Source organism: Anopheles coustani, chromosome 3 (assembly GCF_943734705.1).
Source record: "Anopheles coustani chromosome 3, idAnoCousDA_361_x.2, whole genome shotgun sequence".
NCBI classification, from domain to species: domain Eukaryota; kingdom Metazoa; phylum Arthropoda; class Insecta; order Diptera; family Culicidae; genus Anopheles; species Anopheles coustani.
The window spans coordinates 42,820,549-42,845,472 of NC_071288.1; the positions used below are offsets into that span (position 1 = coordinate 42,820,549).

The window sequence follows — 24,924 nt, forward strand, 5'->3', positions numbered from 1 at the left end:
ATGTTCCAAACATATTCTTTTTAAAATGATTAACACGTGGTGGGTAGCTCATATTTGCTCACATTTAAATTGAGCAAAACTGCCATCTAATTGCTGTCAAACGATCCCGTCAGTTGAAGATTTCAATCCACGCTCGTAAATGTCATCAGTCAACGTAAACAAAGCGGTGGTAAATAAAATTGTGCCGATTCCTGATCAAATGTTCCATCAAATATATTTTTGTGATAAAGGTTCCGTATAGCTTCGAGTAGTTCCACTGAAAGAAGGTAACCGGTATCGCCAGCTAAGAAGCTCCATCACTCGAGAATGGATCTACTAATAGCAAATGTTGATAGTTGGACATTTAAGATTGAAAAAGATCTGAACGAGCAATATGGAGCTCTCGCACTTCCTTTCCCCGGCATGGACAGTAAGTAGAATGCTTTCCGTAGCGCCCGTACGCAACAAGTAGTGAATATTTCTCCCTGATGACGAACATCCCATTCGTTTACAGAATCCACCGCCGCCGTCTGTCTATTTTTCAATGCATCGGATGGAACAGAATGCCAGAAAGGAAACGCGTGCCCCTTCCGGCACATACGCGGCGATCGCACCATCGTGTGCAAACATTGGCTGCGAGGTCTATGCAAAAAGGGCGACCAGTGTGAATTCCTGCACGAATACGATATGACCAAGATGCCCGAATGTTACTTCTACTCTCGCTTCAACGCGTGCCACAACAAGGAATGTCCCTTCTTGCACATCGATCCGGAAAGTAAGATAAAAGATTGTCCCTGGTACGATCGGGGATTCTGCCGGCACGGTCCGAACTGTCGACACCGGCACGTCCGGCGAGTGCTGTGTAATAACTACCTTGCCGGCTTCTGTCCCGATGGTCCGGAATGTAAGTACATGCACCCGCGGTTTGAGCTTCCACCACCTCCCGAAATCAAGGATCAAACACCGAAACGTCCAACCACCTGTCATTACTGTGGAGAACTGGGTCACAAAGCATCGTACTGCCCGAAAATGCCCCAAGAGGTAAGTTGTAGGCCCGTTTTCTGGTTGCTTGATGTGAAAAGATCATTTTTTGCATCTTTTTCCAGCAACGGGAAGCTACACAACGCATGGAAGATGCAAAATACCGTGCACTTGGATATTACAAACATCGAATGCACCAGGAAGGAGGAAACAATGCTGGCGGAGAAGAGGGTGCTTTTGTTCCACAGAAACCACCGCCACGTCCAATCGAGGAAATTACGTACGTACTGCTTTACTTCAATAGATATGATTCTTTCGAGTTACCTCACTGTTTTTGGTTTATTACAGTTGCTTTAAATGCGGCCTCAAGGGACATTACGCGAATAAGTGTACAAAAGGCCACCTGGCTTTCCTTTCCAACAGTGTACAAAGGAAGTAGGAAATGCATATTAGGGATTAGAGACGTAAAACACAGAACCTTAAGCAAGCCCCGTATCGTTTTTCTTATTTACGATTTATTTGGATCATTGAAACATTAAAATAAACCACTTCATTTTAAAAGAAAAAAAATATAAAGTTCAAAAGTGTACGAAGCTGCTCTTAGTTATGCCGTTCCTTGTGGTCAACGCATATTTTTATATATTAAACGAAAATCTTTTAAGGTACGATTGGTATCGGCATTCTTTGAATCACCTTTAGTACAATTTAGAAAACACAAATAAAACGGGTTTAAATAAGATGAGAAATTGACAACGTAAAGCTATAACCTGCCCGCCCTTTCGTATTTATCGCCATCCTTTAATGCATATGCTGGAAGGTAAGTCGCTTCTTCGTCGTTATTGTCAACTTTAAGATGAGGATTGGGAACCGTATTCGTTTTGTCACCTATCGATGTGTATCTGAAATCATACCGTTATCTTTAGAGCTTCCCCATGTCAATCACCATGCCACTAAATGAATACATTACCCTCTATCGTACAATGTACAGTACGGTACATTGTGCTCTCGAATGTACGCCCATATATCGTCACACGTCCATTCTAGCAATGGATTTATGCGCATTAGCTCCGGCCATCCGGGATCCGTTTCCTGAAACAATACCACACGGGGCCATATCATTATGCAATCGACCACTTGTGCGAGGTCAGTGTCGGTTGGGTGTTACTACCTTAAATGGTTCTAGCAGTGCACAGTACGGATCCGATCTTCGGGAACCCATGATACATGCCTTGAGCTGCTTGTCCTCCTTGCAAATGACCTCCAGGGCCGATTTTATACCGCCAGTAACGGTCGCTATCGTGATGCCATAGTGTTCCCTGCACAGTTCCACAAACTCCTCGATCTCACTGAAAGGGTTCAAGGGACGGACATAGATATATTTGATCCCTTTCGCATCCTTCGGCATGGAATTGTGGATAAGATCAAGCAACACCGTACAATCCTTGCCGCCGTTGAACGAAAGGAACATTTCCTGGGGCTTGTAGGTACTCAGCGCCTGCTGGATTATCTGCGCGAAACGTGGAAGAGAAGCACTTTAGTTAATGCACCACAGGCGGTTCGACAGACTAGCCTTACCCTCAGGGAATCTTTTAATTTACTCATTTTTAACTACGAAACCTAAACCAACTAATTGTTTTACTTATGTTTAACTACACCGACCAGCCGGCGCGTTTGTTTCTAATCACAGAGTAGCATTGCCACTGCTGTCATTTGCGGATGGTTGCCACATCAATTACCCAAGGTTTATTAACCCAAAGCATCGAAGAACATAATTCAACGCAAACCAGTTTTTGCTAACTTTTTTTTTGTTTGTTAATGAACGAACTTTTTTTTTGTTTGTTAATGAACGACTATAAGCGGCAATGTTCTTAATTAGACCGTAAAAAAGCCGAAAATTGTTATCGCAATACTCACGAACGTTCCATTTCCGCATAAGAACAATGTTATTTAGCTACGGACAAATTAATTTAAATTCCTTATCCATCGGCGTGCAAAAAAAACTAAATCGTTTCTTGCCTTTACATAAACATTTATTTTCATTATTACTTGCGTTCCTGAACGAGTAACACAGAAGAAATTGAATGCTAAGGAATCGGCTGCCTTTGGGTTCCGGTGATTAGAGTAATAAGAGTAAGGTTAGACAATTATTTAAAATTTGGCCCCGTACGGAGAAGAACACGTAATTCGGTACGCGGGAAAATGTGTTGTCACTGGTACGAATATTGATGACGGTGATGCGCAGCAAGGTTGGCGTTATCTTTCGGTACGCTATGGCGCGATCGGTTAAAATTATCCTTGCATAGTCCATTAAAGCAGTAACGCAAAATGATCACGCTCGATGCGTCGTTTGGCACACAACGGGACCGCCCCCATCACGTCCTGCGGTGGTGGCAGACCACCCTGCGCATTAGCCATCTGAGAGTAAAATAGTTCACGCATGCCGCACTGGTAGCCATACAGAACGGACTCCTGAGATCTGTGGGGGAAAACAAATTACGGTCGTAGATATTTGGTTGGTTGCTATCGATTTGAATGAGGAATGAATATTTACTTCAGGGTAACCTCCGTGACCAGGTTGCTTTTCCGGAAGTACGTGTGCAGTGACTCCGTGGTTTGCAACTCCTGGGCACTCCAGGGGCCACTTTTCTTCGCCACATCCCAGTTGGCATCGAGGGCAACCAGACTGTAGCCTTCCGCTTTGTCATAGCCATCTACGTTGATATTCATAGCCAGCTGAATGTCATTTTCAATCCTAAGGAACTTCGACACACAGGATTCAAACTGCAAGGTAAAAAACAGGTATTAGGATCACCAGGAAGTGCAATCATACAAACATTAAACGTATCGTAACGAATCAGTACCAGTGCCTGCACAAGTCGTTGATTTTTGCTGTTTCTTTCCTGCATTACCAGAACGAGCGTCATGTTCTGCTGAACGCAGACGAAAAGTTCCACTTTGACTAGGGCCTTGTCGTCATCGCTACCGTTTGCCTGCAAACCGGCACCCTGTGATATGTCCTGCGATTTTCGACGCTGTGGAATGTATTCTTGCGGTGACATGGCCATGTTGTAGCTGCATCCTGGCGTGGTATCCCAGCTCGATACACCGCTCGACTCCGGATCGTTCATAGCCAGCACGGTAAGTTTCGTCATGAGTGGCGTCAGCTCGAGGGCGCTTTTGCGCCGTGAGAACAGTTCCGGGCCTCCGCTTGTAGAACTGTTTCCCGCACGCTGCGGATGTTGATCGTCGTTCAGATTGAACGATTTTATCGGGAGGCTGAGGCTTCGCCGATCTTTTGGAGTTGTGGCGGTGGATTTAACGGTACCCGGTAGTTCTGGCACAAATGATTCGCTTTTTCGAATCTCTCCACCAACTCCGTTAGCTGCTCCCGAAGGTGGCCGAGATTCGATCGTTTTGTTCGCCTTATCCTTCGACTCTTTCTTCTCTTGCTCTTTTTCAACCATCTCGGCAAAATGTTCATTGCGGAGTCGTTCAAAATCCTGGAACAAACTGAACGACATTGCCCGTTTACGCTGATCTACCAGCGGATACAGTGGGTCGGCAATTGTCTTACGAGCATCATAGTCTTTACATAACATCTGGTGTAACTGAGCCTTGCGATTTGTTTTAAACGTATCCGCACTAGTTTCGTCGGATGCGGAATGATCGTCAGTCTCATCACGCTGCCTTTGGTCCAAATTCAACATTGATGCAGCTCGCACACTTTTCGACGTCATGAACGGATTGTTCAATATTGTGTACTTCACTGCGTTCAAATGCGGGAGCAAACCATTACTGTCGGCTGTCTCCTTCGACGGTTCTTCCACTGATACGTTCGCATCGGAAAGATTCTCTCCCTGCTGCACCGAGGCAGGCACATCTTGCGTCACGCAAATCGACATCATGTTACGGTTTGGCACAATCTTGTTCTCAGTCAGTGGTGTCGAACAGACACTGGTTTTTCCGATAAAGTTGGGAAAGCTATCCGATTCGTCGAAGTTGATGGAATTCACGCCGGAGTCGATAATGTCGCGGGAGGTTAAATTTTTGAACTTTAGTGGCAAAAATGTTGGTCGCGAAACGCTGAACGGCTTTTTCGGAGTCTGCTCGCTTACCGCCTCCGAACCAACCGTTTCTTCCTCGGGAATGTGAGAGAATATGATCGATTTGTCCGACTTCAGCATAGGATATCCCCCGGAACTACCGAGCCCCTCTTTTGAAGGGATGATTTTCTTCTTAATGGCAAACGGTACAGGGCCTGTGTTTGGCGCGGAGCTGGTGCAGTTGTTGAAGTAAATTGGAATGTTTCGCGACGCCTCAACCAACTGCGTGTAATCTCGCTTGGTGATGTACGCACTGATCAGACTGACACCGTTCGGAACATGAAATGCAACGGTTATCGATTCGGCTATTTTCGTCCGATACGGATCGGAATATACGAGCAGTTTGGTTAAACTGATTGGCAACTGTGTAGCCAACACTCTGCAAAAGGATTTTATAGCAATAAATAGTTGATATTAACTACCGTACTCGCTCGCAATTACTTACTTGTTGTGGTAAAATATGGAACCACCCAGTACTCCTTTATTTTGTAGGAAACTCTGAAGAATTTGATTAGTTTCGAGATAGACGTTACTTGCACACTGCACGGGGAGATAATGAAGAACAAAATTAACATAAAATACTTATTATTACACTAGAATCATGCAAGGAATTACCTTTGGCAGTCGTAGGGAGGGCATATTTTGGAAAATATTACCATTGAACTGCAACAATGGCAAACAGGACTCCATCAGGCAAAACACCTTTTCGTTGAAACCATTCTTCTGTTCCTTCTCAACGTACACAGTGTAGAGTGTATTGAAATCGCCATGATACAGCTCGATCAACGAGGATAGTAAGTTCGCTCGGTACTCCAGGATGGAGTCTGGAATGTTACGGTCCGACCCCACTGCCTGGAGAGAAAATAATTCATCGTGAAGTTTTACCAGGTTTCCAATCGCTATCAAACAATCTTACCAACATAAATCGACCGTGCGGGCGTAAAGCAAATTTACCATTTTGCAATGAAATGAACCGTACTTTCGACAGAGTTTCGCCGAGGAAATGGGTTGATCCCTGCCAGGGGAGACAACAAACAAAATTGAGCACTTCCAACCGCAAACAGAAAGCATGCCAGTCGGGAACTTACCATTAATTGACCACAGAGCGATTTTTTCTGCAACTCCGACACCCACATCGGGTGGAAGTAAATAATCGAACCAGTGGGGTCATCGTTTTCCACCTTCTTAGTTAGGTCGTAAACAAAGATTATCATCGTTTCCCTGCAGAACGATAAGCCGGTTAATAAAGACCCGTTCGTTGATATTTGGTACACGAAATTAAAAGGATTATGCTTTTGGTAACTTACTTCGACATCGTGGAAACTTTGTGTAATGCACTTCATTTGCAAACGAAAAGCGAAAAACTATTCTCCCTGCATCCGAAGTCTGAATAGAATGGGACTGGGTTTGAAGGGAAATGGAAAACGTCAACCAGTGTCAAGGTTTCTAGATGAAATCCCAGTATGCTTCCGCAATGTTTTAATCAAAATACATTAATTAATTTATTTAAATTGTATTCTGGCTTCTTTTCGAAATAGTAATAGGTTTGTTTGATATTTTTTCTGAAATTATGTTTATTTTAAATAGTCAGCCCGATGACCAGGTGCTATGGAAATCTTGATTCCGCAAACTTCAAATCCGCCAATGTTTGACACCTTTCCAACCGCTTTCATTCGTTGGCATCTTTGGCCAAATTTACGTTGTGCGCCAGTTCGTAAGGCCAACGCTTTGGTAGGAATCGGTCAAAAATGGAAAATATCGCTCAAACTCAGTTTGAAAATGTGTCTTTCAACGTTCCGGAGGTGCTATCGCTCATCCGCAAGCACCAGGAAGAAGTGCGAGATGTGGTGACCGCAAACTATGTGGACTTTGTGGCAAACAACGCCACTAACAGTACACTTATAGACAGTGGCAAAGAGCTGGAGACGCAAATAAAGGAGCTCGTCGCCGCCACGAGTCAGCTAACGGTGGACAAATCTAGCGGAGCCTGGAACGACCTACGCCACTACCAGCGCGACCTCGAAGAAGGTGTACGGGGGTATAAAATCGCCAGGAAGCTGCTATCGATCCACGACCTGTTCGAAAGCATCAACCTGAAAAGCAATGGGTACGAGAAAAAGGCGCACATACTGGGCAAGATCAAAGTGCTGCTGGACGAAGTGGAAGATCCAGTCCTGCCGGAGCTGCACTGCTTCCAGAGTATGATCCTACGCTACGAAACGGAATACGAGACACTTACCAACGATCTCAATGTGGAGTTCACCAACTTGGTAGTGCTGCAGCAGCGATCATTCCAAAACACCAAATCGATCACGATAAGGATCCGGAAGGACGAAGACAAACTGTACCAGGTGGTAGCTACGCTGATGAAAACGCAACATGACTTCGAGTCGGTATCTCAGTTTCTGCTCGAAAATGTCTTTGCTCCCGTGATCGTAAAACCGGTCGCACTGATTTGCGACGAGCAATCCGATGAGCATAACGTGCTGATCCAGCTGTCCTACCAACAATCCGTCACCGAAGAGCTACGCCCCGGGTACAAGACCGTACTATCGAACATAATGCAAATTTTTTACAACCTCAGCAACATGAACATTGTCGTGTCGGACGAAGAGTGTCTGTTCAAGGTGATTGCTAAGCAGATGAAGAAAGACCTGTGCGAGATGCTTATCGAGCGTTGCCTGGAGCGTGACATTCCCGACACAATCGAGGGCATGAAGGAATCCACGATGGTGAAGGACGTGTGCGAGTTCAACACATTTCTGCTAACCACAAAGTTTGCTGACGACCGAAACGATCAGCTGTTGGAGGTGTACGCCAACTCAATCGAAACGATCCATCAGAAGAAACTTTGCGACAATGTGCTCGAATCTGCACTGGACATAATGAAACGCGAAAGTCACGAGATGGTGCTGATCGAGGAACACGAGTACCAGTTCGGCACTTCCACCATGCGCTTCTCGAGCTGCATGGTAACGCGCACGGTGGTGGAGCTAAAGAAGTTCCTCGACAAGGTACTAACCGAAGCAGACGCACACGGGAAATCAGCCGAACGGTTCGTCAAAACGATCGCAACGATCCTAGAGCGGTACACTGTCGACGTTCCGATGTCTAACGAGAAGCTGCTCTTCAAAATACCGCAACAGTCGGCCCTGTTCCGGAACGATTGCATGTACCTGAACTACTGGCTGCAGAAAAATGACAATAAGCTAAAGGACCACTGTTTGTTCACGAACATAGCCGACGCACTGAAGGCGTGCGGTGAGGATATTTTCCAGCACCAACTCAACAACCAACGGACGCAAACAATGCAAGCATTGAACGGATTTAGTAAGTTTGTGATAATTTTTACTTTTACCCGGGATGAAATTCGACCATAGCTTACGTTCTTCTTTGACAGAACTTTCAATCAATTTAGTCGAACTGGGAACCGAGCAGCAACGTGCCATCCGGCAGTGCATCCGGCAGTTCGAGTTGCTGAAGAACGTCTGGCAAACCGTTCTGCCCGACCCGGTCTACAAGCAAAGCTTGGCGGGGCTGATAGATTTGTTTGTTCGCGAAATCATTAAAAGAATACAGAGCCTCGAAGACATTACCACGGCTATTGGCAACGGGTTGGCGTTGCTTATTGACACCATGAAGGAAACACTGCCAAATCTGTTCAAGGTGAGACAGACCGATCGATAAAGAAACGCAAACAAGTTTCATTTCATATGTACATTTCCTTCGTCATCTCTAGGATCCCAACGATGTACACCAGCATGTTAAACAGTGGACGAAACTACTGCAACTGCAGCAGATATTGAATGGTTCTCTGGTGGAAATTACTGAACTCTGGGCCGAAGGCAAGGGTCCACTAACGATGTGCTTTAGCACCGAGGAAGTTAAGCATCTTATTCGTGCCTTATTCCAGAACACCAAACAACGCCAAGCTTGCATAGCTTCTATTGTGTAAAATCGCGTTGAAAGTATGTCTACTTCTACTGTGGCCGCTTCGTGTCATTGCGACAAATAAATAAGTTCAGGGTTTTAGATGTATGTAAAATGAGATCCATTTTTTATTGCTGCGCAACGATTGTCGGTTTACATGATCTGTCATTGATAATGCCATTCTCGACCAGGAAGCTTTCAACGTCTCCGAAATCGAACTCATCGCTCAGATCGTCGACCAGCTTCACGAAGTTGCCGATCATCTGGCCACCCTTGTAAATCAGCAGCGCTGGCACACCAGACGTTTTAAAGGTATTGCTCAGCCCCGCATCGCTGCTGATGAACTTGCAAAACTTTACGTTCAAATACTCTTTCGCCAGCTGTTGCAGTGCCGCATTCATTTTCGTGCACGGTCCATACTTTTCCCGGTAGATGTGGATAACGACGGTGACGTTTTTATCCTCCTTATCGACGGCTTGTAGGAAATCGTCCCCATTCTTCAGATCGATCAGCTCACCGAAACAGCCCTTCCTGTTGTCCATCATGGCAAGCATTTCGGCCATGCGCTTTCGTTGATACTCCTGCAGGAAATCTTCATCCATGAGCTCCTGAAATTCGGCATCCAGCTCGCTCATCGCTTCGGCTGCCTTATCCTCTTCTTTCGTGCGCGCCGTAATACTGAGCTTTTTCAGCAGACGCAACTTTTCCGCCTCATCATGTTCGCGCCGCTCGGCCTCCAGTTGCTTGAACCGCTGCCAATCCTGTATCACACCCTTCGGGCCGGTATTTCCAGCCGTCCCCGTCCAGTGCGTTTTATTTTGCACCGCTCCCGGAGCCTCGGAGCTTGCGGCGCCGCGGGAGCTCAGCTTGGATGAGGCACCCCGTGCGGAACTACCGCCCTTGGATGCTTCCGACGAATCGCAATCATCATCTCCGGCCTCATCTTCGCTGCTACTGCAATAGTTGTGTATTTTTTCACCGAGCAACTTGTCGTCTAAGGTAGCCATGGCTGCTGGCGGTTATTAACGGTTACGCCCAGCGGGTGTGCCTTGTCGATGTGTGGAGGTGTGAACGGTTAAATCCAATTATACAGGCCAATTATCAATTAACTCCCGTAACCTGGGTCTCACAAGTACGATTGCCCTCCTGAATACACAGATTAAGTAACCTCTTTACCCACGCATTTGCCCACGTTAACGACACAAACACACAATACACTTGCTAGTATCTTAGCAATTTTTATACTTATCGGATACTACTTAAGTTAATAAATCAGTTTAAAAAGTACTGCAGACATAAACAACCATCGCACTCCTCCACCTCGAGAGCGATTAAACAAACAAACAAGAATGAAGCTGGAAGTGTTAGGCCAAGGTTGCTACAACACGCGTAATTGCGCACCATCTACTATTCACCTTTTTCCGCGTTCAGCACACATTTATTCGGATGATTAAATTAGTTTGATGATTATAATAAGCACTAAAGTCTGTGCAAACAATAATTAAATGTTACACTGCAGAGAACAATATTTAAAACCAAACCAACCGCTGACGATCGATACCTGTCCCATTTCCGCTGACGATCGATACCTTTGCTTCGGAATCTTTAACCCTACAACATAAACTGCACTCTGCAAGCCTCTCTTGAAGCGCAAATCTATTTTTATCATGTTGTGATCATAATCAGCATTTTCCTTTCGTTTAATCACGGGAACAAAACGATTAGCTAGACGTGAATTTCTTGCTGTTCCCACGGTGATACATTGAAAAAAGATCTAATGGCGTGAGAATACGGTATAATAATTTCACGTGAGCTGCAGCGTGATGTAACGTAAGTTTTAGAGCTGAAGAATCGAATTTAAAGAGAATGTTAAATCGTAATTCAATCAAAATCTTCGTAGTTGCTAAGCATACATTTTTCTTTCAGGATATTCTAATGCTGGTGATGTATTGCCCACGAGTGACGACAATGCGAGGTGCCGGCAAGAAACCGGTTTCTTCTCAACTGCGTTACGCCGGCATTGGCTGTGGATAACACATTTCGGTACCTTTTACGAAAACAGGTTCTTGCTGCTTAAATGCACGATTTTAATATTGATTTTTCGTTATTAGTTCATAATTATATATTTATTTCCTATTGATAAACATGCGTACTTTGGTGAGGTTTCGTGTAACGGCGTTTGACTGGCCAAAACAATATTTGAAGCAATTACTATATGGCCAACTTTTACCATGCGTATACCTTTTCCATTTCGCATACCGCTCATCAATCATATTCTCAGGAGCTGCAAAATCAGGTTGACTTTCTGAAATCGACGCATCCGTCCGGTTTGGTTACGTTGGAACCGTCCGTTCAGGGAGGAAGCATCGATACGAAGCTTTCATTCGCCGACATTGACTGCAAGAGTCCAGAGCAGGCAAGAATCTTCGGATGGAAGAAGGTGGTTGTCCGCTTCGTACTATCTCATTAGCTATAACTTTCTTTATTATAGATGGTGATTGATGAATCCCAGTCCGTGTTTAAAGTATTTGACTACTGAGGAACCTACTCCCGTGACAGTGATAGTTCGTGCATAAGATATCAACAACGGTGCGGGCAATTAAATCTAGTGAAAAGTATTCGAGTAATGATTCTGTCCGTCGGTAGCTTCGACTATTGCCTCCTTTTTAGAGATTCCATCGCAGGAAAGGTACGTACTGATATACTGATAGAACTAGTTGGTCTGTTATCATTGAGCTGGTTCACCTGTTTTTCAGGATCAGTACCGAGATCGACTGGAGTGGAAGGATAGAACTCTCCCATCGCCCATCAAATGCCCGACTATCATTGTAGTAGTGGATAGTAGTTTGCACGCTTGGAAAGGAAAATAGTAAAACCGTCTACCAGAGCTATTACAACTGGACTACAACGCTGCGTTGCTTTTTTCTGCCCCTCCATAATTTGTTTCTTCACTGAACCTTATCAGTTTCAACAGCCGGCGGCATCGACTGGCGTAGCTTATCGTTCGCCTCCATCTGTTTATCTTTCTCGTACATGCGAACGTCTTCAATGCTCATGCCGTGCCATTCGTCGATCCAAGCGAACGCTTGCCTGTGTCCCAGCAGTAGGACGTCCCGGATGCACTGTAGTGATAAAAGTGAACATTAGCTTTTCAGGTTGCCGCCAGCGGTGCTGCCGGGAGTGCGAGATAAAAAACCGATATAAATGTACCTTCTGAATGAATTCCTCCACCCGCGTCTGCAAGCCCCACACCTCAAACGATGCCTCGACCAGTTTGTAGGAACACATCATCGGTTTGTCCGTTTCACGCCATCCCTCCACCAGCGGGCCGCGTCCAGTGACGCGGGACTTGAAAAACTTTGGATCCTCTTCCCTTTTGTAATGCTTTTCAGTGGGCTCCTCGAATGCGATGTCCACGTGGTCGACGATACGGGTTTTAAGACTTTCTTCGGGAAGATTCAGACACTAAGGGGAGTGGGAAGGATCAAATAAAATTAGGGCCGGGCAGCCTGGGACATAGTATACCTACGTTATCCGACGTCCCAGCATTGTCCTCAAATCGGGTCAGTATTCGTATGTGTAGCTTTGGTATGAACGAACACTATTGGAGGGATATTGGAAAAGGGAGAAAGTTAATAAACTTATCCTTAACCGGAAGCTCCACACAATGTCTTACCGTATATTCTGCAAGTGGCAATTAGTGAAAAAAATCAGATTTCAATAAAAAAAATTAACGCACTATCTCCGGATTCCTACACTTACCAGTCACTGTGTACGGATAGTAGTTCCAACCCTTCTCGATGACATAGAAAACTTTTGGGCAAACTGCTTGCAGCCAGTACGGCAATCGGCTAAGAACGGCAAAGAACAAATCGTATCAATCCTTATCTTTGCCCGGTTTGTTTGCATTTAAATGTCCATACCTCGATAAATGTATCCGTTTCTCCGTGTACTGCCCCTTGCCGTGATCTGGGTCGAAACATTCCTTGTTCTCAATCACCTCCACGCCTTCTCCATCGTTCGACTGTTCGAGGCTGTGGCGCGCAATCATGTACAGTTGGCCAATTTTGTACTGGAAAAGGCAAAAGTGGAAAATTTAAGCCACTTTTACTTGTTGCACGAAGAAACCATATAACTCAAGTCTATATTTTACCTCTTCCACGGTGAGCGGCATGCATATTCGGTATTCCTTCGTAAGTACCATGCTGTTTGATGTTTTTGCTACAACCTATTTGTTACTTAACCGTCAATAGAACTAACTTGGACGCCGATGATTGATAGGAAAGTCACGCACCTCGTTTGTACTTTTGTTACTAGTTTCGGTAGGTTCGCAGACGGAAGATTGTAGCTCACACGGGGCCGTTTTTCAACGGAGCTCGGATTTTATCCGCAAGTTTTCCCCAGAATTTTCAATCTGACAGCGTAAATATGTTTTTAATCGATTATCTTGACAGTTTGACAAGCACCTCACAGGGGGCTATCTACTTTAATGTGGAAAGGCTACTCACATATTAGTTTGTAATTGCTTCTCTACATCGGCGTTCATTGCTAGATGATTTGGTTTAAATCTTCGCTTTAAAAGTATTTAATCATTTAACAAACAAGATGTTTTAACCCAAACGTATTTCTCGCTTCGTCGACACCAACGTGCGTGAATGTACCTTTATTTATGACCTTGGTCAAAACAACAATAAAAATTGACATTTCGTTTTCAAGCCGCTTTTCCGATAGCACAAATTCGCCTTTGCGGCACAAATCCTCCGGTTTTTCCGAATTTGTCATCAAAAAAGGGTGGTTGACGTCGTAAAGTTCCGCCGTAGAGGTTTGTATGGTTGTTTTGGCCATGTTTGCAGCGTTACTTGAACCAGAAAAAAAATATTTTGAACCTTCTTTTCGTCCCCAGGAGATTCCTTCCACCTGCAACCATGCTGGAGTTAGAGACCCACGAGTTGACGCTCTACTCGATTATCCTTTTTTTGCTGCTGGAATCCCTAATCGACATTTATCTCACCTTCCGACAGGTACTTTGACTGCCCCTGTAATTATTGGTATTTGCTGATAAAGGTGTGCTTGTCTTTTTCAGCTACGTGTCTATCATGGCAGCAAAACGGTCCCGAAGGAGCTGCGGGATGTAATGGACGCGGAAACGTTTGAAAAAGCCCGTCTGTATGGGTTGGATAAAGCGAACTACGGCTTGTTCAAGACGATCCTGTGCGATGTGATGATATCGCTGTTCGAGCTGTACTATGGCTTCATGGCTCTGGTGTGGATGCGCTCCATGCAGCTGTCGGAAAAGTTTGGCTTGAATCCTCGTAGCGAGATTCATGTCGGGTGCCTTTTCGCCGTGTTGCTGAACATTATCGGCACGCTTAAGGAGATGCCGTTTAAGATTTACTCTACGTTCGTACTGGAAGAACGGCACGGTTTTAACAAGCAGACCGCAGGGTTCTTTGTGAAGGATCAAATCAAGGCGTTCGTCGTTGCGCAGGTGCTAACCATTCCCGTGGCAGCGGTATTCATCTACATCGTTCAAATCGGTGGACAGTACTTTTTCATCTGGCTGTGGGCGTTCGTCGGCGCCATTTCCCTGCTTCTCATCATGATCTATCCGGTTTACATTGCACCGCTATTCGATAAATTCCGGCCACTGGAGGACGGAGTGTTGAAAACGAGCATCACCGAGCTTTCGAATCGTCTCAAGTTCCCACTGGGACAGCTGTTCGTCGTCGAAGGATCCAAACGGTCGGCCCACAGTAACGCTTACTTCACCGGGCTGTTCGGTGTGAAGCGTATCGTATTGTTCGACACGCTGCTACTTAACAAAGGGCTTCCGGACGATGACCCAACACTAACGGAGAGCGACAAGGGCAAGGGTTGCAAGAACGAAGAAGTGCTGGCAGTGCTTGCACACGAACTCGGCCACTGGAAGCTGGGCCATATTTCGAAGAACATTGTCATCATGCAGGTACAGCTGTTCCTCATCTTCCTGGTGTTTTCGCAGCTCTTTACCTACGCACCGCTGTACGAGGCGGTTGGCCTGCCGCCCGGCGAGAAACCCATCCTTATCGGACTGATGGTGATTATGATGTACGTGCTGGCACCGTACAACACACTGATCTCTTTTGCGATGACCATCATGTCGCGCCGGTTTGAGTACCAAGCGGACGCGTTTGCCGTTGGTCTGGGATACGCAAAGGAGCTGGGTCAAGCTTTGATCAAGCTGCAGGTTGATAACTTAGGATTCCCCGTCTACGATTGGATGTATTCGTCGTGGAACCATTCGCATCCGACTTTGCTGCAGCGCCTCGAACGGCTCACCACTGAAGAAGGGAAGAAGAAACGATAAGCAATGGTTCCTGGGGGGAATCTTTCCGGGGACGAACTGACTGTATTCAGTCATGTTTCAGTACTTCGTACAAACGAAGTTTTATTGCACCAAAACAGCTCTTTTCAGGCAATGACGGACTCTGCTTAGGAAACACAAAGTTAGCTTAAGTTAGTGTTATTTTCACATTTCATCGCAGCAGTTCTTTTTGTTTCAAATCGAAATGGTAAAATAAATGTAAAGAAAAACACTAGTTGAAGCGTCTTTTTTTTCTCAAATAAATTCTATTTTTTAAGGAAAACCCAAAATTCTTTTTCTTTTTAAAGGACAGTAAAGTTTATATCGGAGTATGTTTTCGGACCATCATCTGTCATCGGATTCAACATTTTGGAGCAACTCTGCACTTTAGCGTGTTTTGGAGAGTTCGCTTTTGGAGGGATCCCACTTTCTAAACCATTTCAATTTTTGAAAGACCTGCGTATGGTAAATGTTTCTTTAGAACCGTTCGACGAATAGAATTGCAGAAGCGTTTAGGATAAGAAATGTGATTATAAGAGGAGAAAGAGAGAGAAAGAGAAAGAAGAAGAAAGGAAATACGCAATAGCAGTTGGAGGAGAAGAAAGCAGAAAGTTAGCGATAAATTGTGTTTCCAGAAAAATGGTATGCTGGTGCTCACGGATGTGAGATACGAAACGAAGGATTAACCAAAAATTATCTTATCTTCACTACAAAGAAGAATGTACAATAAGCTATAAGATCTACAATGAAAACTAGATGATGAATGGATGGTTCAACATAAAGGGTAATTATGCGGAAATGTGACCAGTATGGTAAAGTTCTTTGGGCAACGGGCTAACCTGTCTCTCCGTGGTACTGAGAGATACTGAGTATTTCGTTTTCCTCGAGATCGTGTTGCTGGAATTGGTGCTGCTGTTGCTGCTGTTGTTGTTGCTGCAGCTGAACGGCCAGGGAAAGGTTCATTCGCGTATTGGACATCACTGTATCGGTACCGCCGCCCGTTGTAAGGGCTACTGGTGGGGGTCGTAGTCTGGCCGGATCAAGCAGGGACTGCATTTTTGACTGCTTCTTAACGGGCGTCCGATTCGGGGACGACTTCCGACTGCTCGAGTAAGATTTCAACATTTTGGCGCTAAAAAGGAGGAAACATTAACGATAGCACATTGGTTTCTCACAACCGGTTTCAAGTTGGTAGCTTACGCTTCGGATAATTTTTTCAGCAGTCTTTGGTAGGCTTGGTATTCCTCTTGACCGAATTCATTCGGATCGTGCCGGGCATGCTCGTACCTGTGTGCAAAATAAAGAACCAAATGGTCATCATTTAGAGCTTGCATGTGTGAACCAACTCAAAACCTTACATATCACAGAACTGATGAATTAATCTTTGACCCGATCCATTCAGCGGTGCTGCCAATGTGGTTAGCAGGAACGCCCGTAGACTATCCCTCGGATGTCTTGCCGAGCCATCTTGTTTCGTTATTTCTCGCTCCAGTTCTTTCACATCATCGACGGCTTTCATTCGCCAGTAGTACGGTGGCAGGGTAGTATCCGGTTGCAGGATGTACTTTTCGTCATCGAGCTTATCATCCCAGATGAGCTTCGGTTCGTAGTATATTTTCTGTATACAATCGAGCCTGCGTTCTATTTCCTTCTTAATTGACTGATGGTGGGTGGAAAAAGTAACAATTGATGCAAATCATTAATTAGCTGAAATGAAAGAGCTTGGAAACTAACCTTCTTTGCGTCGTGCCCAACTGCAACGTGCGGTCCGCGACGCTGCCGAAGTGTGAAGCGAACGATTTGCCTTTTAGCGAAAATGAAACACATTGTTACGCCCAACACTCCACCGCCGATAATCAGCACTATCATAACACCGGACAACTCCTCCATGTTTTTGCATTCGTGTTGCGGGACACTATTCTATGTATTTAGCTAAATGTCGTCTAACAGAGAAAAATCGATCGATTAACTCCCGAAGACCTCCTGTTCCTTTTTCACTGGAGATTAAGTTCGCTATGAGTTTTAAATCAAACAACCTACTACTTTTCAAAATTCGTTGGAATAATACACTTCTAGTTTATTAAGGGACTGGCAGGATTTAGCTATAATTCTCGATACTTTGTGATTTTCTATATCTTCTTTGAGACGGACTTTTTTCTGTTTTTCTGGTATGTTATGTTGTTCCACTGATTGTTTGTTGTTTGTTTATCTATGATTGTCATTTTTACCTACGGTTTATAGTTGCTTGCTAAGATCTCACATTAACCAATCAGGATATCATAGCATAGAAAAAATGTTTCCTTTTTGAGGCGTCGACCTCCTTCTGTTGTCTTGATTTCATAGTTTTTCAAAATATTGTTTTCGATTAAATCCGCATTCTAGTCAGCGTTCATTGGCCAGTCTTCATCAAAGTAAATTTTGATTTTATAAAATTGCAGCAGTGTTGATCCGGGTTTAGAAGACGTCAGTTGAGATGCTCAGTTGTCAGTCTGGTAAACAAATACTTTTGTTTTGCATTCCGAAATGCGCACCGTCAGGCAGTAGTTTCTGTGTTTGCGCTTCATTTAGATGATCAGAAATACGTTACCTTTGTCGAGTGTGTTTAGAGAATCGCTACGTACAAAATGACGCCGGAAAAGAAAAGACGTCCCGTAACGAAGGTACCCAAGGGTCCTAGCTCGCCGAAAAGTCAGCAGGACTGCGCTGCAGCTGGATCTTCCTCGGAAAATTCGTCTGGTGAGTTGGTGATTGATGTTCAACCGGATCCCGAGACCCGTATTCCTACGATTTCCGGAAAGGAAAGTGAATTAAAAAATGGTATACCAAAGCGTGTGCTTCGGAGAAAAAGGTATGTAACGCATTGCATCACTCATGACTGTATCAATAAGTAAATGCGTAATTTTGCGTATTGTGTTTTAGAAGAAAAATGTCCTTACCCTGTGATGAGGAAGCAGTGTTTGACGAAAAATTTGAAGAAACGATACGAAAGTCCGCGACTAAAAATAATTTAACACCAATTTGCGTAAAAAAACTACTAAAGGTAAGTTCAATTTCCATTTGTATACACTTTGCTAAGGACATTTTCAGTCAGTTACACTTGTATTCATTTTTGCAGAAACTAGTTATGAACGACCATGTATTTGCTATAGTGAGGCTAAAAGAAGAAGAGGAGCAGGAGAAGAAGAGGAGAAATTCTGACACAAATTCTACTGAAGCAGACGATGGAGACGATGAAGACGAAGATGAGGACGAGCGTACTTTTCCAAAGCTTACAAGACTAAAGGCAAAACAGCTCAATCAAACGATCTTTCCCCTGGTGCCACTCAATGCACCGGCAACCGACAAAGAGGTGGCTGCATTGATACGTGAAGATCTGAATTCCGACGATGACGATGAGGAGTACAAGCCCGGCGAGGACGACATACCTTCGGATGATGATCCGAACACTACCATATCGGACATAGACTCGCAGCCTCGAACGCCAGCAACGATTGTGGCCGTATCGGGGACCGATAATGATGCTGAGTTGAGGTATACAAAGGATGGTCTTTTCAAGATACCCAAACCGCGAAACGACAGCTATTGTTCGCAGTCGGAACAGGAGCAGGAAAACATCGCATTACGGACGCGCTCAAAGCTATGCCTAACAACGACCGACATTGAAACGTTGGAATCGACTTTCGTTCCACCGGATATTACGACAGATATGTACGAATACGACGGTGATATGGATCAGGCGTGGAAGGATTTTTTAGAAGAGTTTACCAAACCGCTGCGTGAGTATGCTGTTTGATTCACTGGAAACGTGTCGTCGACTGGAAAGTCGACACGTGTACGCATTGAGAAGCTCCATGTTTCGTTTCTTTTTACAGCAAAAGATCTAGAAGAGGATGACGATAATGACCCGGAATATGTCGCGGCAGATATGCCGGTTCCATGTAAGAAACGATCGGAGACGAACCTTTGTAACGACCTGATTTAAAAAATTACGAATTCCTTTCGTTTGCAGTGGACGCTGAAGAGATGCGTCCTGTGAAAGTTTCGAAAAAAGAGCTGAATGAACTTGTGTCGGAATTGATGGAAATGAGCAACATAGACGAACCGTATTTGGAGCAAGCGCTAAATGAAACGTTAAACGAATCTTTAGGCTGTGTGGAATACGACTGCAGGTCGGATATGCTGAGGACGCCGTTGCCCGAACCATCCCACCTTCAATCTGCACCGTCGGCTGCGATACAATCAGAACTCCCTGCAGTAACGGAGAAGTATCCTGTGATAATGCTGGAGGATCAGAATCAAACATTTGACTCGCGGCCAGCAAACTGTGATGGTACATTATTAAGGACGCAAGACATGACAATGGTGGCACCTGACTTTACTTCGACACCGATTGTACATCGAAGCGGTGTAGATACGGTTAAAGATACTACTTGTGAAATTACCTTTCGCGGAAATGACTCGAGCACGGATGTTATGCCTCAAACGGTTGAAAGTTCACATTTTGGGCAACACATTTCGTTTCCCTCTACGAGCACAATTGATCAATATGACAGATTCTTCATCCAATACTCGGTTCCGGAGGCATCGAAGCCATTGGGTTCCTACGAAAACTGGCATAACTACCATACAGTGCAAGTTCCCGTCAAATTGGAGCTGTTGGACGAGCCGGTTGGGTTTAACGAGTTTCAACTACAACTTTTACAACAGCAACTTCGTATGCACGTTCAACTTACGACTCAGCATTTCTTACAAACTTACGCCCATCCATTGTTCTGGGAGTCCGCAAAAACGTTCAAAGACATGCTCGTAGAGTTGGAAACGGTGTGTAAACCTAAACCTAATGTACTACCATGGAATCTACCGCTAGCGCTCGAGTGCTGCCAAAGCTGGGAAGAGGAGCTGGCGAGCGAGAGTGAAAGCAACAAGTTGTATATTAAATACCTCGATGAATCAATCGCGCACGCTGAAAAACTCCAACTGGCCCGTTCCAAGTTTCACCAGGTCGATTTTCACTGGCGTATAAAGGAAAAAATACTAACAAGCAAAGCCTTCCTGTACCCAGCACTAATTCCATACAAGACGTTTCGGCTTACTCTGGAACAGTGCAAGAACGGACGATATACCAAGAACGAAGAACAGTGAGTACATGTGCATAAGCTGTTTTTTCTTCAATGTCTAATGTGCTTTGTTCTCTTTCGTCCGACAGTTTGATAGCCTTCTGGTTTCAACGGGCTACCGAGGAGTTGAAAGAAAAGCGTAACATTCGCAGGTCAATTAAATTTAAGGACAAACCTACTAGTCGAGAGGTTACTGACTACATTGCCAAACATGTTGGTCCAATGTACACTAGTGCGCAAATCAAAGACCTAATTCGCAACAGAAAAAATATTGTTCATCCCAATGCGATAGATGTGCGTATATACTTCGATTTGAAATCGTATGATAACTTTACAGTAATGACTTCTTTTGTTTACTTACAGTTTTTCTTGCGATACGGATATTCACCTCCGTTTAAGCAGGTACTGGAGTACATTGATTTCGACAATGTGCTACCGCTCGAGTCGTGTCAAAAAGGATTACTACCTGCTAACTGGGAACGTTACATTTCACAGGTCCGCAAAAAGGTATGTTGACATTAGCTTATCGTAGAAACTAAGCAACTCATCAATCTATAAAATAGTAACTTCTCCAATAGAAGGCGATTTTTCGGTTCCTTTTTTTTTATTTTTCTCCAAAGTACCCAATTTAATTTATTTATCCTTAAATTTTCCTCTACGTTTGACGATGCGCCCTTTTTTGCTTGAGAAGATGGCTAATTCGTTTCGAAATCCCCAACACTTATTTTGTTAGATTGATATGCTTGGTTCTCTTTGATTACACTCTTTGGTGAGGCTCTGAATAGAATCTTGCGGAATGATCCAAGCGTAACAGAAATTTACACTTCTAAACTTTGCATACTTTGAAAATAGTAATTAAATTGAAAAATAGAAATTTTTTTCCAATTTTCGCTCATATATCAATTTTTCTGCTCATGTATATGTTATGTAGTAATTTGAGTTGAAATATCTCTACGGTATAAATACGCTAAAAAAGTTGTGTAAATTGTTGAAACAAATCATTCCAACAAATGGGATATCTCTTGTTTCAAATTGTTCTATAGGAGCATATTTCTGACTCGTTCGGTATATTTAGCCTTATTGCTTGGCGTATTACAAATGCTTAAAGTCATTATCGTTTTGATTGCATTTTAAAATGTAAAACGTTTCGTGCACTTCACGTTTCTGATAATAGCATGATCTTAGCAATGTCATTATGAATCGATAAGTTATACAAATATTATTGAAGTTAAAACTAAACTAAAGTGCACACAACGCGCCGGAAGCTACTAAAAATAATTGAAAAACGGAATAAAAAAGGGAATTGTTGGGCAAAGTTTTTCCGCAAATGTAATATTCCGCACCCTACGTACTTTCAATTTTTTAAATTTCAGTTAAAGGATGCCTACAAGGTAATCAAACATTTTATTATAAATCACAATGGAACTGTACACGGAGCTTCAGATGCTGTATCGAAAATCTGTTTGTAGCTTCCTTCGTACTACATCATTATTTTCAACGATGTACACTACTTTGTTTTATGGAGAAACCTACTAAAATTTTATTAGGTTTTCGTAACAAAAGCATTGTACCGTTGAGTACCGTTATTTTCAGTCATGATTTACATTTTCGTAATGCGGAATGTGAGCAACAAATCAGGTACTCCAGCTTTTGGCTGCGTACTGTTTGTTTTGTTTATATCGTTGGTCTCGGAGGCAAACGTCATAACATAGTGAAAAATGTCGGAAAGCATTTGGCTTCGGTGGGATTGTTTTTGGTAAAAAGTGCGCTGTTTTTCTTGATGAAAGACCAAAATAACTTTTACTTATTGTGATTTTCCCTATTTTCACTTTTTTGCTCTTGCAGAGTCACACCGTTGAACGGAAGAGCGGGCGCAGTACAGGCGAAGTTAAGGACGAGTCTTGCCAGTCATCCAGCTTCGCGCAAGAAGCCATTTCCGATGATGCGAGTTTGCAATACAAACTACGAGTATTACTGCCGCAAGAATCTTGTGAATCGAAACCGGAGGAAAATGCATCTTCTACATCACCGCCATCGCTCATCGAAACGCATTGTGAAAGTGTGAAAAACAGTTCCGAAGAGCAGTCGCAGCGTTGTGATGTTGTGACGAACGGCTGTGAAATCTCGTGCAGTGTGGTGTCGGCGGAAGAGCCAAATTCATCGGAAAACATGAACAATGATGAATCGTGGAGTAGATCCTTAACTTCATCGGTGGCCAGTGTAACGGATTGCGGCTGTGTTTGCCACGGGTTGAAGCAAAGTGTCTCACAAATTGCTGTGCATATTTCGTCCGATGGTCATCTGTGTCGAGGTGAAACAATAGACAGGTTTAATCATGGTGATGATAACGGTAGACTAACACTTTCTCCGGAAGCCACACGGAATGTTTCGTTGTCGGCACGGAATAAAGATGTAGTCAAACACAGTGTGAACCGATTGGCTGCAAGCGCCACCTTGTATGTTGTCCTGAAAAGGTATCTTAAGGAGTTAAAAGAACAATGCAAACAGGAGCTAGCAGGCGGGAGCGTATTCAAACCGTCGCACCCGATTGGGAAGGTGTACTTACATATGGTGCAACTGGCAGTGTACGCTCGGTTTTTGGGAGGACTGCGAAAGATGAGTGAAAATTTAGCCGCCTATCACCATCGCTACAGCTCCCTCCAGCAGTACAACCCGCAGCGATTGTCGGGACTTTTGCAGTTGTTCCACTTTCAGGAGACCGATGGTAGCTTCGTCGTGAGCGCGCGGTACATATCAAGTTCATACGATTACTGTAGCATGGAAGATAAGGATGCGCTGTTTGCGTTCAACTATTATGAAAAAGTAGAGGAAACTTTGCTAGCTGCCGGACGGTCCGATCTGCTCGAACGTTTCGAGGAAGTAGTGAAAAGATTCAACGAGCTCGAGGACAGTGCCCCGCAGCTGTACTATACGGTGGAGGAACTATTGGGTGAATCGTTTCCCGAGCTGGTCGACATGTTTCTTACCTTTCTGCTGCCAGGCCAGGCGGCCGAGGTTGGTAGATTCTTCGAACACTTTATCCTCACGAACATGAATGACTTTCTGGAAAAGTTGAACATTTTTTTCGGCAAGCAACCATCGCAAATCAAAAAGGTGCACGCCTGCTTGAATGAGCTTTCGAATGAGCCGAACGTGACGATTGACCAGGTTAAGTTAAAAGTATTACCGCTGCTGAAGGGCAGTACGCTACTTACCGAATGGTTTCTGCAGCTGTTTCCCACTGAACGGCCACCCGAGTCGCCGCTATGTGATTATGAAAATGTAACTTTGAAAAAAACACTTAACACGGATTCCTCCGAACCCGGGATGGTGTACGAACAGGTACCGTACGTTGAGACGGTTCCGGAAGGTGCGGATCATGCGCCTCCACATAACACGATCCGGTACATCCAGGGGCGCATCTATCAGGGTACTCTTCCGGCACGGTTAACCTTTCTCGCTAACCATTGCCTTCGGCTGAAGAACGATCCGGGCGCAACTCCAAATGGTAACCCGGAGTCACACAACCTCTGTGATGAGGCAACTCTGAAAGCGCACGCTATTCGCCTCAACCCGCTAGTGCACTGTCCGAAAGGTATTACGTATGCAGATGTGGCCCATCTGCTTTTGCCGGGAGGCAACAAGGATGCAATTTCGGGACCCTCTGCATCCGAAAGTGGTAATACAGTGGACGAATCAAAGGGCACAAGCTCACCCAAAAAAGTACCACCAAAGCTACCGATTAAAAAGCGTTTCAATTCGCCCACTTCGCGCAAGATAAGCAATTCGCCGAATGATGACACCAACGCTGGTAAGGAACCGCAGGCAGCAGCGTCGAAGAAAACATCAAACGTCTCGACAACGGTGCTTCCAGGTGATTCGAAAGCTTTATCGACGTCAAAAAAACTGAAAACTCTAATCGAAACCCCATCATCGTCGCGTGAAGTGGATCAACGGGAAACGGTTCCATTAACGGCCCCACCAGTACTATCCAAAGTGGAAGCAGCACAGGTTCCGCATGCTTCCAACGGTCCGTGCACTTCGAAAGAACGTATTGAACCGGAGCCACCCGACAGCCAGCCAACGACTGCACCAGAAGTGCCGAGCTGGACGCGAGAGGAAGACGAAATCATTTTGCTTAAAATCATCAAGGGTTATACGTCGGTGGACACGTTTGTTAAGATGATCGAGCAGCAGCTGCCAGAGAGGACCAACGAGCAGATTCGAAGTAGAGTTGAATTTTTGAACGAAATGTTGCAGCGGGTCAATCAGAGCTGAAAGAATGGAAAGCAAAGCTCAATGAGCCAGTAGGTTAAGCTAAAAGTATGATTTTCAATGTGTAAAATATAATGTAATTAGTGTTTGTATATTATAGTCTGATTACTCGGTAAGAAGAAATTTGAAATATAAGTTCTATTTAAATGCCTTGTGCGCGAATTAACAGATTGTTTATTACTTTTGAGCGATTAAT

The 24,924-nt window shown here is 44.3% G+C and overlaps 9 protein-coding genes and 1 long non-coding RNA gene across 11 annotated transcripts; 5 read left to right on the forward strand and 5 right to left on the reverse strand.

Moving 5' to 3' along the window:
- Nucleotides 1-176: 176 nt before the first annotated feature.
- LOC131271375 (cleavage and polyadenylation specificity factor subunit 4) lies at nt 177-1,613 on the forward strand. Its single transcript, XM_058272785.1, has 4 exons — nt 177-409; nt 494-1,020; nt 1,086-1,240; nt 1,309-1,613. The coding sequence occupies exons 1-4, from the start codon at nt 307-309 to the stop codon at nt 1,397-1,399; spliced, it is 876 nt and encodes a 291-aa protein (XP_058128768.1). The 5' UTR covers nt 177-306; the 3' UTR covers nt 1,400-1,613.
- Nucleotides 1,559-2,671, reverse strand: LOC131271376 (FAD synthase). Of its 2 annotated transcripts, none has more exons than XM_058272787.1 (4): nt 2,536-2,671; nt 2,189-2,467; nt 1,928-2,049; nt 1,559-1,859 (listed from the first exon to the last, which is right to left on the reverse strand). In XM_058272787.1, the coding sequence occupies exons 1-4, from the start codon at nt 2,560-2,562 to the stop codon at nt 1,721-1,723; spliced, it is 567 nt and encodes a 188-aa protein (XP_058128770.1). In that variant the 5' UTR covers nt 2,563-2,671; the 3' UTR covers nt 1,559-1,720. The 2 variants fall into 2 exon arrangements, with proteins under 2 accessions (XP_058128770.1, XP_058128769.1); XM_058272786.1 differs by having other exon boundaries at nt 2,129-2,467.
- A 303-nt stretch (nt 2,672-2,974) lies between these two features.
- LOC131271529 (uncharacterized) lies at nt 2,975-6,467 on the reverse strand. Its single transcript, XM_058272985.1, has 8 exons — nt 6,371-6,467; nt 6,152-6,284; nt 5,980-6,078; nt 5,679-5,915; nt 5,509-5,603; nt 3,822-5,442; nt 3,512-3,741; nt 2,975-3,436 (listed from the first exon to the last, which is right to left on the reverse strand). Exons 1-8 carry the CDS (start codon nt 6,376-6,378, stop codon nt 3,268-3,270), a joined length of 2,592 nt encoding a protein of 863 aa, XP_058128968.1. The 5' UTR covers nt 6,379-6,467; the 3' UTR covers nt 2,975-3,267.
- Nucleotides 6,468-6,761: 294 nt separating this feature from the next.
- LOC131259646 (centromere/kinetochore protein zw10) lies at nt 6,762-9,108 on the forward strand. Its single transcript, XM_058261187.1, has 3 exons — nt 6,762-8,393; nt 8,464-8,729; nt 8,803-9,108. Exons 1-3 carry the CDS (start codon nt 6,812-6,814, stop codon nt 9,016-9,018), a joined length of 2,064 nt encoding a protein of 687 aa, XP_058117170.1. The 5' UTR covers nt 6,762-6,811; the 3' UTR covers nt 9,019-9,108.
- Nucleotides 9,101-10,302, reverse strand: LOC131259648 (phosducin-like protein). The gene has a single exon (XM_058261189.1). The coding sequence runs from the start codon at nt 9,998-10,000 to the stop codon at nt 9,122-9,124; it is 879 nt and encodes a 292-aa protein (XP_058117172.1). The 5' UTR covers nt 10,001-10,302; the 3' UTR covers nt 9,101-9,121.
- A 405-nt stretch (nt 10,303-10,707) lies between these two features.
- LOC131259652 (uncharacterized) lies at nt 10,708-11,399 on the forward strand. The gene is made up of 3 exons (XR_009178127.1): nt 10,708-10,823; nt 10,920-11,055; nt 11,275-11,399. It is a non-coding gene; the product is annotated as an uncharacterized LOC131259652 (long non-coding RNA).
- Nucleotides 11,400-11,932: 533 nt separating this feature from the next.
- On the reverse strand, nt 11,933-13,365 carry LOC131259650 (cytoplasmic phosphatidylinositol transfer protein 1). Its single transcript, XM_058261191.1, has 7 exons — nt 13,147-13,365; nt 12,917-13,065; nt 12,756-12,844; nt 12,670-12,677; nt 12,523-12,594; nt 12,204-12,458; nt 11,933-12,115 (listed from the first exon to the last, which is right to left on the reverse strand). Exons 1-7 carry the CDS (start codon nt 13,195-13,197, stop codon nt 11,942-11,944), a joined length of 798 nt encoding a protein of 265 aa, XP_058117174.1. The 5' UTR covers nt 13,198-13,365; the 3' UTR covers nt 11,933-11,941.
- A 260-nt stretch (nt 13,366-13,625) lies between these two features.
- Nucleotides 13,626-15,567, forward strand: LOC131259647 (CAAX prenyl protease 1 homolog). The gene is made up of 4 exons (XM_058261188.1): nt 13,626-13,640; nt 13,710-13,815; nt 13,897-14,014; nt 14,077-15,567. The coding sequence occupies exons 3-4, from the start codon at nt 13,919-13,921 to the stop codon at nt 15,337-15,339; spliced, it is 1,359 nt and encodes a 452-aa protein (XP_058117171.1). The 5' UTR covers nt 13,626-13,640; nt 13,710-13,815; nt 13,897-13,918; the 3' UTR covers nt 15,340-15,567.
- A 15-nt stretch (nt 15,568-15,582) lies between these two features.
- Nucleotides 15,583-17,433, reverse strand: LOC131259649 (protein C1orf43 homolog). The gene is made up of 5 exons (XM_058261190.1): nt 17,071-17,433; nt 16,695-16,996; nt 16,537-16,623; nt 16,176-16,468; nt 15,583-15,811 (listed from the first exon to the last, which is right to left on the reverse strand). Exons 1-5 carry the CDS (start codon nt 17,224-17,226, stop codon nt 15,777-15,779), a joined length of 873 nt encoding a protein of 290 aa, XP_058117173.1. The 5' UTR covers nt 17,227-17,433; the 3' UTR covers nt 15,583-15,776.
- A 433-nt stretch (nt 17,434-17,866) lies between these two features.
- On the forward strand, nt 17,867-24,890 carry LOC131259645 (uncharacterized). The gene is made up of 8 exons (XM_058261186.1): nt 17,867-18,184; nt 18,256-18,376; nt 18,452-19,112; nt 19,209-19,274; nt 19,346-20,474; nt 20,543-20,747; nt 20,817-20,960; nt 22,299-24,890. The coding sequence occupies exons 1-8, from the start codon at nt 17,961-17,963 to the stop codon at nt 24,729-24,731; spliced, it is 4,983 nt and encodes a 1,660-aa protein (XP_058117169.1). The 5' UTR covers nt 17,867-17,960; the 3' UTR covers nt 24,732-24,890.
- The last annotated feature ends 34 nt before the right edge of the window (nt 24,891-24,924 follow it).